At 33.3% G+C, this 18,352-nt stretch overlaps 1 protein-coding gene across 2 annotated transcripts in view; it reads right to left on the reverse strand.

Annotated features, from left to right (window-relative positions):
- The window catches only part of LOC106658080 (zinc finger protein 40), a 45,608-nt gene that overhangs the window by 26,378 nt on the left and 878 nt on the right, over positions 1-18,352 (reverse strand). For both annotated transcript variants that reach the window (XM_014379899.2, XM_023459356.1), the window contains exons 2-3: positions 9,898-10,487; positions 4,008-5,295 (exon numbers count right to left, since the gene is read on the reverse strand). In XM_014379899.2, the coding sequence (XP_014235385.1) occupies positions 4,008-5,295; positions 9,898-10,487 (1,878 nt within the window). The remainder of the gene's footprint in view (positions 1-4,007; positions 5,296-9,897; positions 10,488-18,352) is intronic.

Here is an 18,352-nt window from a genome sequence, read left to right on the forward strand (position 1 = left end):
AATAAACTAATATACTGTTTGTTCTTCGTGTTTCTTCGTAAAATTGTCTCTTTTTCGAGATAGATTTTAGCAGAGATTTAAAACGGAATGATGAAGATCGATAAAAAAATTTCTGAAAAATCATTATTTCATTCTTTCAGATTTTCTACCTTGAGAATAATGAAAAAAACTGCGGGCTATCAATATGTAATAAGCTTTCTTCTAAAAATATGATAATAGAATTCCTGGTTTAAAACTCGCCTTTGAACTTATCTTAAAGCTTCTTTTAAAGGTAAGAGGAAGTAAAACACAGCAAATAGCGAATTAGTAAAAAATCGTTTCTACCGAATATTATGACATCACCACGAATAAGCGGATATTTTATGTTATAAAATTGAGTAAATGTGAAAATCATTAATACTTTAAAGTAATATATGGGTCAAAATAATACTTTTTTACAAAACCGTGAGCACTTATGTCACCGATTTTGACCCACTTTTGGTATGTTATAGTACATGGTAAAAAGGTCCCAAAAACAAAATTTTTGACCTCCTTCCCCTCCTATCCCTAACTTCCGGTATAAACGTTTATTTTCTATTTATATTTATTCTGAAGCCCTGAAATAATTAAAAAATCTGAAAAAATTCATAAAAATATTTTTCAATAATCTGGACAACCTTAAATTTTTTTGAGTGACAACCTTGATTTTTTGAGTGCTTCAGGCTCTCAGATAAAATCATTAAAAATTCTGGAAATCGAGGCACGGCGATATGAGCCAATGTAGAACTCGGAAATTTTTTCAGATTTTTTCTGATTACCTGAGCAAAAAACCACTTTTTTCAACGGAAATAATTTTTTTAGGACGATACAGAGCCTCGAAAAGACTGGAAAAATTTTTTTCTTTTTTTTTTCATCAAAATACATAACCTCGAATTTTTTTCAGATTTTTTAATTGCAAGCGAGATCTCCTAAAGCCGAAAAATGCTTTTTTTAACAAAAAAAAGGTTCCTGGAACCCGATGGTTCCGATAAAAAACTTTTAAACTATATTTTTTGAATTCCTTGTCAAATTTTAATAAATTTTGACCGTTTCGTTAGTGTGTTAGGCAATCTGAAAAAATCTGAAAAAAAATTGAGGTTACGTTTTTCAATGCGAAAAAAACTGAAAAAATTTCCGAGTTCCACATTGGCTCATATCGCCGTATCTCGATTTTCAGAATTTTTAATGATTTTATCTGAAGGCCTGGAGCACTCAAAAAATCTGATAAAATTTAAGGTTGTTCAGATTGAAGAGAAATTTCAGAGAAATGAAAAAAAAGTTGACCTTAAAAACACGTTTTTATAATGTGAATTTGCAATCTATTATAAATTTTTAATTTACGTATTTTTAAATCCCACTATTAGAAAGAACACCCTCTAAATCATAATATAGAGTGGTTTTCATAATTTTTCTCATGTGCATTGGGACATGGTAAGGACGCAAAGATAAATGTCAAAATCGTGTCCTCCCAGCGTCAATGGGTTCATATATGATACGCCTTTAACAATATATGATATAGAGTAATCTACCAGAAAATTTGAGCAGTTGATTAAGGGATCTACTACCTTAAGAACGCTGAAAAATGGAGGTTTTTAAAAAAATTTTTTCTATTGTTTATATTATAAATATTGATATAAGTGTTACACTTAACAAACATACTCTTGAAATGTATAAAAAAAAATCAAAACTTTGAAAAACGCCCAATTCATACAATAGCTAAGTTGTCAAGAATGTCTGGTGAAAATTTCATGAGGATCGGTTCATTACTTCTTGAAATTGCGTCAACGTCCCGTTGAAAGACCTTGTTTTGAGAAAAACGCGATTTAAGTTTTTTTTTAGCATTTGAGCGCGCTGAAATGACAAAGTAAAATTCCACTAAAAATACAGTTAGACTACTCCAATCTTTATGAATTTTTGATAAGATTCTTCTGTATTTCTTATCAACTATCTCATGAATTTCGCCAAATTTATAAGTCATGTAAATATTGCTCGGATCTCTGTAAATAAAAATGTAATATTAAGAGGCACTGCGTTTTTTTATACAAAACATATCACTATCAATATCATTATTAAAATTTGAAATAAATTTCACGTAATAAATTTTTATAACAAAATTGTTATATTAAATTCACTGCAGAAAATACAAAAAAAAATCAAATACAGCGTCGAAAACGATTTTTAAAACAGTTATTCTATTTAATTGGAAATTTTACAGTATTACATGATTTCCTATCAATAAAACAATTAATATTTCAAAACTTTCACAAAATTTAACCTCTAAAACCTTGTAGCATATTTTATTTATGTGAAATAGCCTGAAATGATGAGCATTAATGATTATAAAAATATGCGAAAATCACGCTTTTTTCTTCTTTTATAAAAAAAATAAAAAGAATCGAACTGAGGTATTTTTTTAAGTAACTATTTTTATGTGAAATGTCATGTTTATTCGAATAAAAAAATCAAAAAAGCAAAAAAAGGTGGGATTCGACCCTGAGTATCGACTTTAAACTTAATTTTGATTTTTAAGGGCGTAAATGATCTTGAATGGTAAAACTGGTATTTTTTTCGAAATCTACATCAAATTTTACGTCGAAAAACATGTTGAACGAATTTTTTCTACGTCTTTTACAGGGTTCAAAACAACGATATACAAATGTCAAATTTTGAAATTCACAATCTTTGAAGGTGCGCTGAGAGCAATATGTGGACTCTTGAGGGCTGAAAATTGGTGAACTATCTTTTTTTACTACTACTTAATGTGGTTAAATTTGGCAAAGATCCAAGAGGGTTGGACTGAAAAGTGGCCCCAGAAACCGTGGAATGCCCCATATGTTCATAATACGCCTAATTGACCAAAAAACTTCTGACCATGCTTTGAAAGCTTAATCACATTACTTTTTTATAATACTACATATTCTGGTTGACTGGTCACACGATCCTATATCAATCTATTAATGTTTGAATACTATATCAGTATATTTATCTGTAGGTTCTCGAAATCTTCAAAAGATCATTCACCTAGTGGCGCAGATTTCTGAACAAATTTTTTGCTACTCTTCCAAGAGCTTAAATACAGCATTTAGCGATGATAAGATATTGATTTTCTTAAAATTTGTCATACTTTGACGTGAACATCAAATTGTACACAATTCTTCTAAACTCTGCTCCACTCAAGTGTAAAAGGGTACTTTTTGAAGATTTTGAGCCCCTGAGATCAACATTAATAAAGTCACAATCGCATGGCCAGTCAATCCAATCACAATATTTAGTATGATAAAAAAAGTAATGCAATCGGGATTCCAGAGCTTGGGCAACAGTTTTTTTTCAATCATCCACACTGAAAAAATTCTGCTCATAAATGAAAACGACATTTGGTTTGAAATCTCGACCGAAATTTTGTGAACAGAATTTCAGTTCATGTTGGTATGAAATGATATTCGATTTTGGCCAAGTTTTATGAGCGCGAAATGTTGGTCGGCGGTGGCCGACGCCGCCGGTATATTGACTTGGCTGCAGTGTGCCAAGTATTGATGGTGGGGGTTCAGTCCCATGTTGAGCGCAAATCGCGCGCAACAGTGGTGACGAAAGATGCCCAACACATGGATATGAGAAAAACTTAGCCATAACAGTTTATAAGTGTATACCACTAGTGTACGAATATACATTTCATGTGTATCTTGGTATTAATGTATTAACAGAATTTTTCCTAAATTAAAATGCTTCAACAAATGTCACGCAATCATGCACTCGAAAACGATAAGCAGTCTTCGCAATTGACGAAGCTACACGCTCTTTCGTAGTGCAATATTTTTCTGTTTAATGTTTCATGAATTAATCACTTTTCCGTGTGGATTGGGTATGCCAGTGTGTATAGAATAAAAGTTAATTTACAATGAAGTTAAGTTACAATGAAGGCATACAGGCTACTTCATTTCTATCATCTTCAAAAATACTATTTTTATTTTAATTGGATATTTCAAACTTACCTCGTCCTCGAACATATAAGTAGTCTTTCTCATCATCTACACTGATATCAGAATCATCTTTTATGTAGTAGTTTTTTTCATCGTTATTCTTGAGAATTAGACTTTTGCATTTTTTATTTAACTTTTCTGGTCGATGTAATGAATGAGTAATAATTCCTTCATAATTATCTCCAGCCATAGTGTAATTAGAAGATCGATTTCTTGAGTCATAATTACTGAGCTCATATTTGGAGGTAGTCGATATTTCTTCGCATATTTTCCAATTGCAATACATGGAAATCCCATGCTGATGTTGAACATACATAGGTTGAGTTCTGTTTAGAGTACAATAAAACATTCGAGTAGAGCACTTGAGCCCGAGATAAGTGTAAGCATGACCATTATGAAACATTTGTCCATACGATTTGTTGGGACGAGGAGTTTCTGGACTACTTAAAGTTGAAGTATGAGGCACATGTGAAACGTCAGATACTTTAGAATTAATGATAAATTTGTCAAGTGAAAGTGTTGACGGGCGTGAAGCAATTTCGGGAATAAAGGACTTATTACAATTTTTGCTGTCTGGAATGTGTTTTTCAACGAGAGAAATTTCAGGTACCATAACTGTTGAATTGATTGTTGGTCCATTCGGGTGCGAGATGTCTCTTGTAACCAGTGAGCCCGAAACATAATTTTTTTCATTTTTATTTTTAAAAGTTTTGTTTTGCTTATTGTTTTCTCTTATAACTATATTTTCTTTTGCCCAATTTTCTTGAGCATTTTTAAAATTATAAGTGTTTGCGTTTTGCGGACTTATTATTATTGAGAATTTACTTGCGTCATTCACTAAATCAGTTCTACTGATAACAATCGAATTATTGACTTTATCAATAACTTTAACTTGTTTCGTCTGATCGGGTAAAAATGAATGCAGTAAATATTTTTGTTTACGACTGTAATTTGCATTGACATATTCTCGATTATAACCATGATTTGAATTGTGTGCAAATGAAAATGTATTGTGTAGATAAGAGTCCTTTTGTTCGGAATTGATTGGAATTGCTTTATCATCATTTTCGCATGATCGATTATTTGGAAGAATTTGTTGTGCTATTGATTCTGAACATTTAATGTTTTTACTAAATGTCTCCGTCGATGAGTGAAATTTTGGTTTATAGATTTTTTTGCACGAATTTAAAGATTTTGAACAAGAATCTGAGTTGTTTTCACATGAATCTTTAAAGAAATTTGAAGAACTGGATGAATTGGAATTTGAATCCTCTGATGCTACCGAAAATTCATTTTCGACCTGAAAAATGTATTCTGTTATAAATATTTAAAAGTTGCAAAATGATATATGATATATTATTGTGAATTTTATAAATGACCTAAAAGATACATGGATAAATTATAAAATTTTAAAATCACGACCAATTTATTGCCAAGTAACTACCTAATAATAAATTAGTTTAATATATAACTTTTACCTAAAATATTGCGCAAGTTAAACAAGGGAAAAAGTTACTAGAACATGATCAAGTGTAAGACATGCATTATACACACGTTTATGTGTGTTGTATTCAATTGATACAAGACTATGTTAACCTACTTATTTAGAAAAATTTGCGATAAATACGTTATTGACGTTATATTGCGTAGCTCAAACATACGTGGCATTTCACATCAACTCTCCCAGTGCCACACTGCGCGGCATTTTTTGAATTTTTCTATTTTCTCCGAAAACATCGCCAGGAAAACTTTAAAGTCGATTAATTCAAAAACTTCATTTTAAAGATTTTTTTAAAAAGTCTAGATCGAAAGAGGAGAAAATTTTCCATCATTGAGGCTTCGCTCTGTACTTAAGAGTTCGAGGTTCAATTCTCATCCTCCTGTATAAACACTGAATACCTGCACACCGAAGAACCTTTTCAAGGCCAGTAGACAAGACCAGCAGACGAGACCAGTTTTTTTTTTTTTGAGTGCTGTGCCTCAGAAAATGACCTTGAAAAAATATAAAAGAGTACATGTTCTAACGTAAAATTTTCCGCTCTTTTCAGATTTGCAATAAAAAATGAGGGTTCTCATTTAAAAAATCGATTTTTCGGTCGCTGTAGCTTCGAGGTTATGTTCAAGGTCAAATTCAAGGTCACCATTGGATTCCTCGTCAAAAAATACGTTGGGTAGAGGGTTTGTGAACTTTTTTCAAGCCTACTTTGCGATACTTCTAATGGTTTTCGTACTTTTGCCACTATATTTATATCAATTATTTTAAGAAAAAGTCGTTTTTATAATTTTGGGCAGCCTTAAAAGTTGTTTTCCGGAGATCTAACGATGGTTTTTTCAGTTTTTTGGTAAAACAAGTTCATCTAAGGGTTGAGAATGGGATTTAAAAGAGTTTGGAAATAAGGGACACTCTACCAAACAGCCAGTCTACTGTTGGTAAGCAGTTGTTGAATTTTCGAGGACGTTGTCTTTTTAGAGTGTATATGAAAGATAAGCCGGATCAATATGGACTCAAAATTATTAGTCCGAATGATTCCAAAATTGCATATATGATAAATGCAGTTCCATATTTAGGTAAAAATACCGAAATAACTCAAAAGGATGAAGCAATCCTGAAGTATTATTTTCGTTCATTTTGTCAATCTATATTCAACAGCAATCGTTGCGTTACTTGCGATAATTGTTATACTTCGACACCTTTGTGATTGCGAATGCTAAAGGACCCTTATCACCTGAAAATAACTGGAACAGTGAGAAAAAATAAACGAGAGATTCCAGCTGAAGCTGTAGCTAAAAAAATGATCCTCATTGTATTATCGCACTTGAATACAATGAATATAACAGATGAAAAACCAGATATAGTGAGATATTACAATGAAAATGAAGGAGGTACCGATACCTTTGACAAACTTTATCATTCATCATTCATACGCTACGGCTGGAAGGATAAATAGGTGGCCTATGCGATAAATTTATGGAATGTTGGATCGAGCTATTGTCAATGCAAGGATTTTACTCGCGTGCAAATTGAAGAACGATGGCGTCAATAAAAAGGTAACCAAAGTCGAGTGCTAAGAGGGTTTGTATACGTACCTCGTTAAACATATTCACCTATTTCTTAAAGGGGTACATCTCCAGACAACTCTGAATTTTTAGCCATTTTTATCAAAAATTAAAAAATTTATGAATTTTTAATCGATTTTGGTCGTTTTTTCGTCCTTTTTAGATATTTTGAATTTTTAAACATATTTAATGTCGATATTTCAATACCAAAAGTATACAGTTTTCAAAATCAACATATCAGAAGCTTATAAAAAAATTTTCAGTCTGAAATATTCAATAGATTACTTTTTATAACGATTTTTCAGATGGGGTGCAGAAAACCCCAGTGTGTCAAGAACGCTATACCAGAGAAGTGTGGCAAGTAAAGGTTGAAGTAGAGAGTTTCCTTGCCTCCTTGCTAGGCTTTTTCTTAACCCTGAAGAATGGTCCAGCAGACAGATCCTGGGCGCCGACGAGCTGCCTCCGTGCGCATGACTTCAGGTGCACGATGCCAAAAACTAATCTCTAATGCCGGTGTAGAGTATAAAAAGTAACTTTAGTCAAAGCAAAGGTAACAGGCGTGATAGTGGTCCAGGTGTAGTTGACCCTTGCAAATTAGCGTGGTGAATAACAGGCGACTACAGGCTGTTGAACACACGAACTTCACACGAAGTGCGACATAAGGCACGTCCCGATGCAACCGTTGTCAGAGCGATCATCGGTGGAACTGCGTCGGATGCGCATATCCGGTGTAAACTCTACGTGCAGCCAAAACTACCGGACACAGTGGGCAAGACAGTAGAAAGCATCAAGCATAGTGAATCCGGAGCACTGGTGATGCAGCTGAGCAGCCTCTAGATCAACGTCTTCAAATCGCTTTGCAAGGCTTACGCGGGAATTTTGACGGCGGTCGTTGCGATTCTCGATTACCGCGCATAAAGCTCGGCCTATCATGCCAACGAATGCAAAAATCGGCCGTCTTGCGTCTTCGGCAGAGGCCAGGGTGCGGAAGATCACGTGTCCACCAGCCCGAGCTGCCTACGTGCTAAAAAGACATCCTAGGACCTCCAGCGCCAGACCATTCGTAAGCGGAGGATCGACGTGGCCATTGTACGTGACCAATGTAGGAACCTCGACTCGCCTCATACAGGAGCGAACGTCGCGAGCAAGCCCATTCTCTACCTGCGGCCGCATAACCGACATTTATTTCTTCAGCGTCTATACGCCACCAAGACTTACTACGGCGAGTTTTCGGCCTTTATCACTAACATCACGGAGGAAGCTCAGGGCAAAAGACCACTTGTTGTTGCGGGCGACTTCAACGCCTGGTCGGCGGAGTGAGGATGCAGGGAGACTCGTGCGCGTGGCACTACACTCATGGACTCACTGACCCCACTCGATGTGGTACTTCTAAACACAGGAGACACGCGAACCTTTGCCGGTGCACAATGACAATTCGTCATGGATGTCACCTATATTAGTGACACACTTGTTCGCCGAGCAACATCATGGCAGGTGAACAAGCTATACACGCACAGCGACCGCTAGGCGCTTTTGTTTGAAATACGTGTCACCAGGTTGCCCGAACCCGCACCTCTTCGCAGCTGCAGGTGGAACTCTCGCTCCTTAAGGGAGGGAGGGGGGGGGGGGGGNGGGGGGGGGGGGGGGGTGTATGGCGCTGATTTATCGATTTTTTTAAATTTTTTTTTAATTTTTTTTTATTAGTAAAAAAAAAATTAAAAATCCGGTAGTATCGGTTGTGAGGAAGTAGTCGTCCAGCACTGAATCCGGCGGTACTCCTTTCTTATCCTGATCTGAAATATCCTTCCGTCGAGAGAGAGATACGCGAAATAATGAGCCCAATAATAATAATGCGGATCGCGCCGTGTGTCGATAAGCGCCGAATTCGAGAGAGAGAGAGAGAGCCGCGACCCATGCTGCGTGCGTAGATGGGTCCAGCGCGTGCTGCTTATGAGCAGACGAAAACCTGTCAAGATAGAAGGGGCACATGCTGAATGACGAGTCGGCGAGAACACGACAAAGCTAACACTCTGTTGTTAGACCGCGCGCGAAGCACTGCGTTGCTACTTAGCTCTAGTGTGTGTATAACCTACAACTGTCCGTGTGTGTGAGTGAGCCCGCTGTCTCGGGAAGCATGAACACCTGGCTGCCTTCTCATCTACCCTCGCTCTTTTTTCAGTCTTCGTCTGGCCCAATCATCCACCAATAAAGTTTAGTCAACAAATGTAAGTCGCTCGAATATCTCTCTTATATGTTGCGCCATATCATATACCTTGCATACCGTTCGATCTCTCTCGACTTGGTCCCCGCATATCCTGTACCTACGACCGTCGTTACCTACCGAAATAACCGCGATGGCCCGATGCCATGTATTGATTGTACCGGGTGAATATTCACGTGTTGAATCGTAAAGTACCGAACATTATTTGTAACCTATGTCTTTCTGTATTAATTAATTCTTTAGGCGTCACGGTAGTGACTGGCGCCCTCGAATAAATCAATCCTTATTGTTATTGTTAATTGACGATTTCATAGATTCATTTCGGCACACCTTTTCTTCTCTCCCCGTAACAGGTCTACATGGATGTCTCGCCGAGCGTTGTATACGCATCCCGAATATACTCCGTCACACGGTGTAAATCAATTTTATAAAAATAACACAAAGGGTGTATGCTAAGCTCGGTATTACAGTCATAATACTCCCAAGGTAGACTTTGAAAGCGTGTGTTTAAAATCAACGAAATCCTTACATGTTTTTATAGAAAATAAAAAACGTTAAAAGTGTTTTAATAGTAATGAAGTAAAAAAAGTGCCATAAAAGTAAATTTAGTTTGAATAACTTTACCTTCGGCCGAAAAGACTTCTGAGCAGATGGTTTATGTTTTCTGTACTTGTGATGTTTTTTTAAATTTATATCTGATGAAAAGATCAATCCACATAAAAGGCATGTATATTTTTTTTTACCAAAAATATGAGAGAATTTTGATGAATGGCTACAATCGTAGCATGAGCATTTAGAGTTAAAACGGAAATAATATGCACCGATTACATTATTACTGCGACATTGATCGATACTAATATTTTCATTTTCATTTTCTTTACGAATGTAGCTTAAAAATTCACAAGGAATTTCACTATTTGTTTTATTCTCTTCGCTCGATGCCATTTTTTTGAATTTTTTATGTTGATATTTAATATTTTTTTTTGAATCGTCTACTTTTTCCATCAATCGTTCGTCATCATTAATTTTACTCAAGGGATGATTCTCATTTTGTAGAAAAGATCCAATTCTATTACTTTGGTCATCATTAGAATTACCGAATGGAGAATGATTGTAAGTAGATGGATATTTTTTGGAGCATCTACTCGAAACAAAATTTCTGAAATTGCTGTTTTCAATAATGAGGGAGTTTTTCAATTTACAGTCTTTTCTTTCTGAAAATAAGTATTTTTATGAACACTTAAGTATCATATATTATAAGTATACTTTGAATTGAATATAAAATATTAAATGTTTAGAGGGTATGAAAAAATCATAATAATTTGGGACATTATAGTATCAATTTTAGTACCAATCTGAATCAATACTTATTATATTTTATAAAGATTTTCACCATGAACACGATGATTATGCTGTAATTAGGGTCATATTTGCTTACGCTAAGCCACACGGGTGATAAAAATGCAATATGTGGGGTCTTCAAAATGGCTATCACAACAAGAATTCTACATTCAATTAAAATTTCATGAAAAAATGAGATCATTTGATGATTTAATAATCATTTGATAATTTAATAATCATTTGATAATTTAATTGACTAGTTTGAACCTGCAGTCACTATAGATACTATGACGCCGTAAATAATGCTGAAACTTACGTTTGTAATATAATTCGTTACGAAGGACAAATGAATATTCATTTATTAATTTTAATTCAGAGTGAGAGCGTGGCCCAACAGTAATTATGTGTGAAGGGAGCACACCTGCATTGAATTCTGTATCATCCCACAAATTGAAAAACATGAAAATAATATGTTGATAATGAAATTTTTTGTCATTATGTTTTTTTAATCAGAAAATTATCTCTAGAATCTTTAATGTAACTACTCAACAAAATTACCGCAACAAAAAATTTCATCGAAATTTGGTCCATTTTCAAATGATTCTATCTTGGTCTGACTTCATTGTATCGAGACGATTTTTTTTTGATTTCTTGGAAATTTTGTGCTCTTTTAATTTATATACATTATGTATGGTTATGAATAAATATCGACTTACCAGTAGTATTTGAATGCAACAATAAAAGTTTATAAAAAAAATTAGAAGAGTAATTTAAAAAAAAAAGCTCTTTATGGAATAGTATGACGAAAAATGTATTTTTTCGCACAGTTTTTAGTGCGCAAAAAGCGTTTTTGGACACTTGTGTGCGGTAAAATGCCTCATTTTGGACACGGGTGTGCGGTAAAACGCCTCATTTAAATGAACGTATTTTTCGCCTACTATTGCATAAAATTTTGTATGCAACACGTGCCCAGCTTTTTGCGCACAGTGTGCGGAAAAAACACCCACTCGTGCCGGCATAGCCGGCACTCGTGTCTTTTTCCGCACACTCGTGCCCAAAAACGCCTTTTGGGCACTTGTTACATAAATAACTATTACAATTATTTTTGCACCCTGTAAGTCGTTTTGAAGGTATCATTTATGTATGCAAAATGGCAAAAAATCGAGCCGATTTCAGCTAAACGAGGGATTTGACGTACTTTGAATGGTACCTTCAAAACAACCTACGGGCCGCAAAAATAATCGTAGAGAGCTCTATTTTTTTTAACTACTCTTTGAGAAAAGTACTTTGCGACGATGTATGTTAGATTTTTATAAACAAACTACTGTAGTCCACGGAAACGTTTGAACAATCAATTTTTTTGATTAACTATCATCGTTGCGTTCAAATACTACTGGTTACTCGATATTGACTTTTAAACCCATACATGGTATACGTGGATTAAAGAGGGTAAAATTTCCGAAAAATTTAAAAACAAGATTCATGTCAATAAAATGAATTTAGACTAAGATCGAAGCATTTGAAAATTTACCAAATTTCAATGAAATTTTTGGTTGAGATAATTATGTTGAGTATGTATGGAAAAAATCATATGATGTTTTGGCATGATTAATCATATGATTTTTTATATGATTTATCATATGATTTTTCCCAGCAAGTGAAGCAAACCCTCATTTTAATATGAAATCTATTGAAGAGGAAGTGCCAGAATAAAATTTAAAGTCTGAATTAATTAATGTCATTGAAAATGAAGAAACTACTTTTGAAAATAGCTTAAAAAATGTACATTTAGAGCACAACAATTTTAATAATGTAAAAGAGTTTGAAGTGAATTATAGAATAAGTAGGCATGAAAATTCAGATATAACTATGCTATCGTATCATCAAGGAAATATCGATGCTAATCTTTTACAAAACGGTACAATTTAAGGCAGTTTGATGATTCGATAGTTCGGCAGTTTTATAATTCACTTCAAACTCTTAAATAATTCAAATTGTTGTGCTCTAAATGTACATTTCTTTAGCTATTTTCAAAAGTAGTTTCTTCATTTTCAATGACATTAATAAATTCAGACTTTAAATTTTATTTTGGCACTTCCTCTTCAATAGATTTCATATTAAAATAAGGGTTTGCTTCACTTGCTGGGAAAAATCATATGATAAATCATATAAAAAATCGTATGATTAATCATGCCAAAACATCATATGATTTTTCCCATGATTTTTTTCAGCAGGGGTTATTTTATAAAAATTTCCAAAATCATGCGAAAAATTCTGAAAAAGTTTACACGTGTTCTTTGATCAATTCTAAGCACTTTTTGTTCTATAACATTTTTTCGTACAGTCCATTCTTACTGAGTAAAAAAACGCCAAAGCGTTATAACTTGTACAGTAGCGTCCTGCAGTGTATACTTTTTTACTGGATAAAAATGGACTGTACGAAAAAATGTTATAGAACAAAAAGTGCTTAGAATTGATCAAAGAACACGTGTAAATTTTTTGATCACTTCGAAGCACTTTTTGTCCTATAAAATTTTTTCGTAGAGTCTATTCTTATCGAATAAAAAAATACCAAAGCTTTTTTTACATTTTCGGCTACAATCAGCTGTTTTGGTGGTGCTCTTGAATCTGGATGAACCAACGCCGCTAACTTTCAGTTTAGGCCTGTATTCCACCAGATCCAGAGTTTCAAACCGATCCGAATGCGTAATCGTGGTGAAAAAAACGATCATTTGAGAAAAAATGTTCAAAAACCACGTTTTTGATGTGTAACGTCTTATGCCTCGTTGGGTAGGCTAGTGAATCCGTGAAAAACGAGCGAGCGAGCTCGATAATCATAGGTTTTTAGTCCCAGTAGCGTCTGTTTGCTTCTCGGGCTGTGATTGGTCTACGCTAGGCAGTGTCGAGTGACTGCTTGCGCGCTTCTGCTGTGACACGCACAGCACGGGCGAGCAGTACTCGGCAGTCAGCGCTCATGTCTATGAAACGTACAATGTAGCGTTGTGTATCTCTGCGTCTTTGTCTCTCACTCGCGCGTTGCGTTTTCATGCGTGTGGATCGGTCAAATAGTAACTCGAGTTATTTTATTGTATAGCTTCGCGCACATGTCTACAATCGTACATAATAAATCGTAGTGTTCTGGTAGACTAATTTATATAAATTTTGGTGAAGGATGGTAATATGTCTAGGCCGCGGAGCGGCCTCGGCAACTACAACCAAACCTTAAGCTCAAAATTATCAAAACTAAATCGAAAATTTGAATTAAACTTGAATTCGTTTTGAAACGGAACTAATATAAGTAGCACTCATTAAACGAAATCACAATTAATCGGAAAGTATTGACTACAGAATAAATCGAAAAATCAGTTTTATTAAAAATTGATTAAAATTACATAGAAAACAAAATCAGCTGTATAAGAACAGCCGTAAGATGTGTAACGTCTTTATGAACATTAAAAATAGAATTTAACATTAAACAATTCAAGTAAATCTATCTAAAATTCGAGTAATTAAATCAAAACAAAATTCGAGTAATTCGATTTAAAAAATTCAAGTAAATCAATTTACAATAGAAAAAAAAAGAAGCGCTGCAAGATGTGTAACTGAAGTCACATTTAAAGGTGAAAAATAAAAAAAATAAACAAATAAAATAAACCAAATAAAACGAAAAAGTATTTTACGTTGCACTTCCGGTGTCCGAGCATATTATACAAAAATCACCAGAAGTGCAACGTCAAATACCCTCTCGTTTTATTTGGTTCATTTTATTTGTTTATTTTTTTAATTTTGTTCCTTTAAATGTGACTTCAGTTACACATCTTGCAGCGCTTCTTTTTTTTCTATTGTAAATTAATTTACTTGAATTTTTTAAATCGAATTACTCGAATTTTGTTTTGAATTAATTACTCGAATTTTGTTTTCATTTAATTACTCGAATTTTAGATAGATTTACTTGAATTGTTTAATGTTAAATTCTATTTTTAATGTTCATAAAGACGTTACACATCTTACGGCTGTTCTTATACAGCTGATTTTGTTTTCTATGTAATTTTAATCAATTTTTAATAAAACTGATTTTTCGATTTATTCTGTAGTCAATACTTTCCGATTAATTGTGATTTCGTTTAATGAGTGCCGAGGCCGCTTGCGCGGCCTCTACTTATATTAGTTCCGTTTCAAAACGAATTCAAGTTTAATTCAAATTTTTTTTGTTTAAACAATTGTATTTCTAAAACGGTTGCATATATCGTAAATCTGACGCCAGATTTAAAAAGAGCAATAAAAATCTCATAAAATATGGTATTTTCACATTAATTTGACTATGTTTTCATGGAAAAATAACGCGTGGAGAAATAAGTCAAAAATAGGGTCTTTTGGTATTAGACGGGCTAAGGCAAAAGATTAGGAAAATCGACCGTGCCATTAATGATTGACGATTAATGATTGAGTGCACACGGACACGTCGTTCAGACATACCTGTGTGGTACACTGTATGGTTATATTTCACACAAAATTGTTTCAAAAATTTTTTCATATTCACCCGTGGGAAGCAGAATAAAATATGAAAAATCAAATTACAACTCTGATCGAAGAGGGGGGACAGTTGACGTGATATAGTTTATGTATATATTTTTCAATTTTATAAAATAAACGTGAACGGTGACGATACGGGTCATAAGTGTGAAATCTTGCTGTTAATTTTGACTACATAATTTTTTAATTATTGGCTCGGCCTTGTGGTTTCTTTTGGGAACAGCCTTTTAAAACCGACACTAATTTATGTGCTAATTTTTGACTTCAAGTTGACACCATTTATTCAAAACTGAAAATAATTTTAAAAAATCGACGTCACTACAATTGGAATTGTTTATACTTGTAAAAAATAACTTCGGAGTATTAGTTTCGGATAATTTATTTTTTTGAGGTGTAAGCTTTAAATTTATGCCACAGGTTCATTTTTGTAATATTTTGCAAAAAAAATCCAATGGTATTGGAGATTAAACGATAATCAGTGCCCTCTGTAAATTCAATGTGGCCGTCCCTTAAGAACCTTCGAGCCGCCCGAAACTCGACTAAAACAATTTTCGGGCGGCTCGAAGGTTCTTATCAGGAGATTAATACGATTAAGCTTGATCTTTTGCTTATACTTGATTATCCAGAATTTTTAGTAAATTGAATTTATTGGATCTTTAAACAAGATATTCTAAAAAAGTTCATTTAAGTAAGCTTATAAGACAATTACAGTAGAACCTGTTTAATTCGAAACTCAGGGGACCAGGCTGTCATTTCGAAATAACCAGGTAATTCAAAAGTTTACGAAATAAAAAGGGCTTGTAATAAAAAGTCTCGGAATTTCGAATTAAAAAAGGTCTAATATTTTTAATAAAATAGATACATCTGGGTCAAAATACTACTTTTTTACAAAACCGTGCGCACGTATGTCACCGATCTTGACGCGCTTTTGGTATGTTATAGTGCATGGTAAAAAGGTCCCAAAAAAAAATTTTAGACCCCCTCCCCCCTCCTACCCCCCACTTCCGGTGTAAACGTCCATTTTCGATCTATATTTTTTCTGCGGACATGAAGTCATTAAAAAATCTGAAAAAATTCATTAAAATACTTTTCAACAATCCAAACAACCTTGAATTTTTTCAAATTTTTGGAGTGCTTCAGGCCTTCAGATAAAATCATTAAAAATTCTAAAATTCGAGATACGGCGGTATGAGCCGATGTAGTACTCGGAAATTATTTCAGTTTTTTTGCATTAAAAAACATAACCTCAATTTTTTTCAGATTTTTTCAGATTACCTAACACACCTTTTGAAGCCAAAAACCGCTTTTTTAAACGATAATAATTTTTTTAGGACAGTACGGAGCCTTGAAAAATCTGAAAAAAATTTTTTCTTGTTTCTTTCATTAAAATACATAAACTCAAATTTTTTCCGATTTTTTAATTGAAGGCGATAGCTTCTAGGGCCGAAAAATGCTATTTTTAACAAAAAAAGGTTCCTAGAACCCGATGGTTCCGGTAAAAAAATTTGAAAATATTTTTTTTAAATTCCTTGACAAATTTTAATAAATTTTGACCGTTTCAGAATTGCGATTGAAGCCTGCTAGCTCGATCTAGAGCATCAAAATAGTTTTATCGTTTCTTAATGTCTCCAGAAACCGTCTTCAGAAATTTGCATTAATCTTTGTCCTGCTCCATATTAACTCCAATGAGAAGTGTCACGCGCTGTTTACTCAATTTTCCGCCATTACAGGTCTCACCTTTCAAACTTACAGTTTTATTTGGTAAACACTGGTAAAACAGCCCGGCTTCGTCAACATTGAATACGTCCTTTTCACCGAGTATTTTTTTCCAATTGAAAACTATTGTCTGGTCGATAGAATCACTTTCGCAATGAATGATTTCAAGAATATAATATTTTTATTTCGAAAAATTGTATTAAAAACCTGCAAAATTCAAAAAAATTCAGAAAATTTTTTTCGAAATAAGCAGGGTTTTATTCGAAATAAAAAGGTTGTTTTAACATTGTTTTAAATGGAAGCTGGCCGGGACCGGCACCTTTCTTCGAGTTAACCGGGCTTTCGAAATAAATAGGTTCGAATTAAACAGTTTCCACTGTATATATAAACAAGAGAACAGGCATAATCGTATCCATCTCCTGAATGTATTCACAAAGTTTGAAGATCATTGATTCGTTATCCATTGACAAAAATGAAGATAAAATAATTTTTTACTAAATACCAAGAGTTAAATTAAATATAAAAGTTATTATAAAATTAGGTGGGGACATTAAATTACAACTTTAGATGTTTTAATGTAATTCATCATTTATAATCAAAATGTGTAGGAGGGGCAAATAAACTTTTAGGCCTATATAAAAACTATCATTAATCCTCTTGATATTTATCAAAAAATATGTGAAAATAAATCTGAAAAACAGTTTTTAAAAATATTTCAGATTTGCAATATTCAATATCCAAAATATATCATATATCTTGATTAAGATTGTTATAACTTCTGTATATAATCACATGTTAAAATGATCCTACCTTCTACTTAGAAACTTATTTCAAGATTATTTTGACCTAGTTTTAGAAAGCATTTGATTTAATTCAATTTATTAATAATGATATAAGATACTCACATAAATGTTCTCATCAGTCTGATTTTGCTTATGCTAAGATAATTAAAACTAAGATAGAGTAATTTAATCGAAGCAATACCTAAATCTTTACCCCCAAAGTTTCTATGACTTGAAAAATACTTTTGTTTCAACTTTAGTGATTTATTCATTTTTTTAAAAGTATATGTAATATGTCAGCATAAAAATAAATTGGCCTACTATATGTCGTAAAAAATTAGTTATTTAATCCTTGTATAAATTCTAATTATTGAAATATAATTTTTATTAACTTTGTCAATTTCTAATTTTACATAAATGCTATACTTATTTGCCTACATTATATTGTTTATTTAGATCAGTTTAAATCATTATGTGATCCTGAAATTAAAATAAACAAAAAGTAGATTGATTTCAAAATCTACATTTTTTTTTAAAAATGTAATACAGAATTAAATCGTTTACGATATCATTATATAAATTCTATGACTAAGTTTGCAAAAATTAATTTTAAGTGAATCATATAGCGAACAAGAATATCATATGATCTGCCTATTTTCACGATAACCACGAAAGAATTTGGTAAAAAAATGCTACAACATTGATAC

This window comes from Trichogramma pretiosum, unplaced genomic scaffold (assembly GCF_000599845.2).
Source record: "Trichogramma pretiosum strain Unisexual culture from Peru unplaced genomic scaffold, Tpre_2.0 scaffold137, whole genome shotgun sequence".
NCBI classification, from domain to species: domain Eukaryota; kingdom Metazoa; phylum Arthropoda; class Insecta; order Hymenoptera; family Trichogrammatidae; genus Trichogramma; species Trichogramma pretiosum.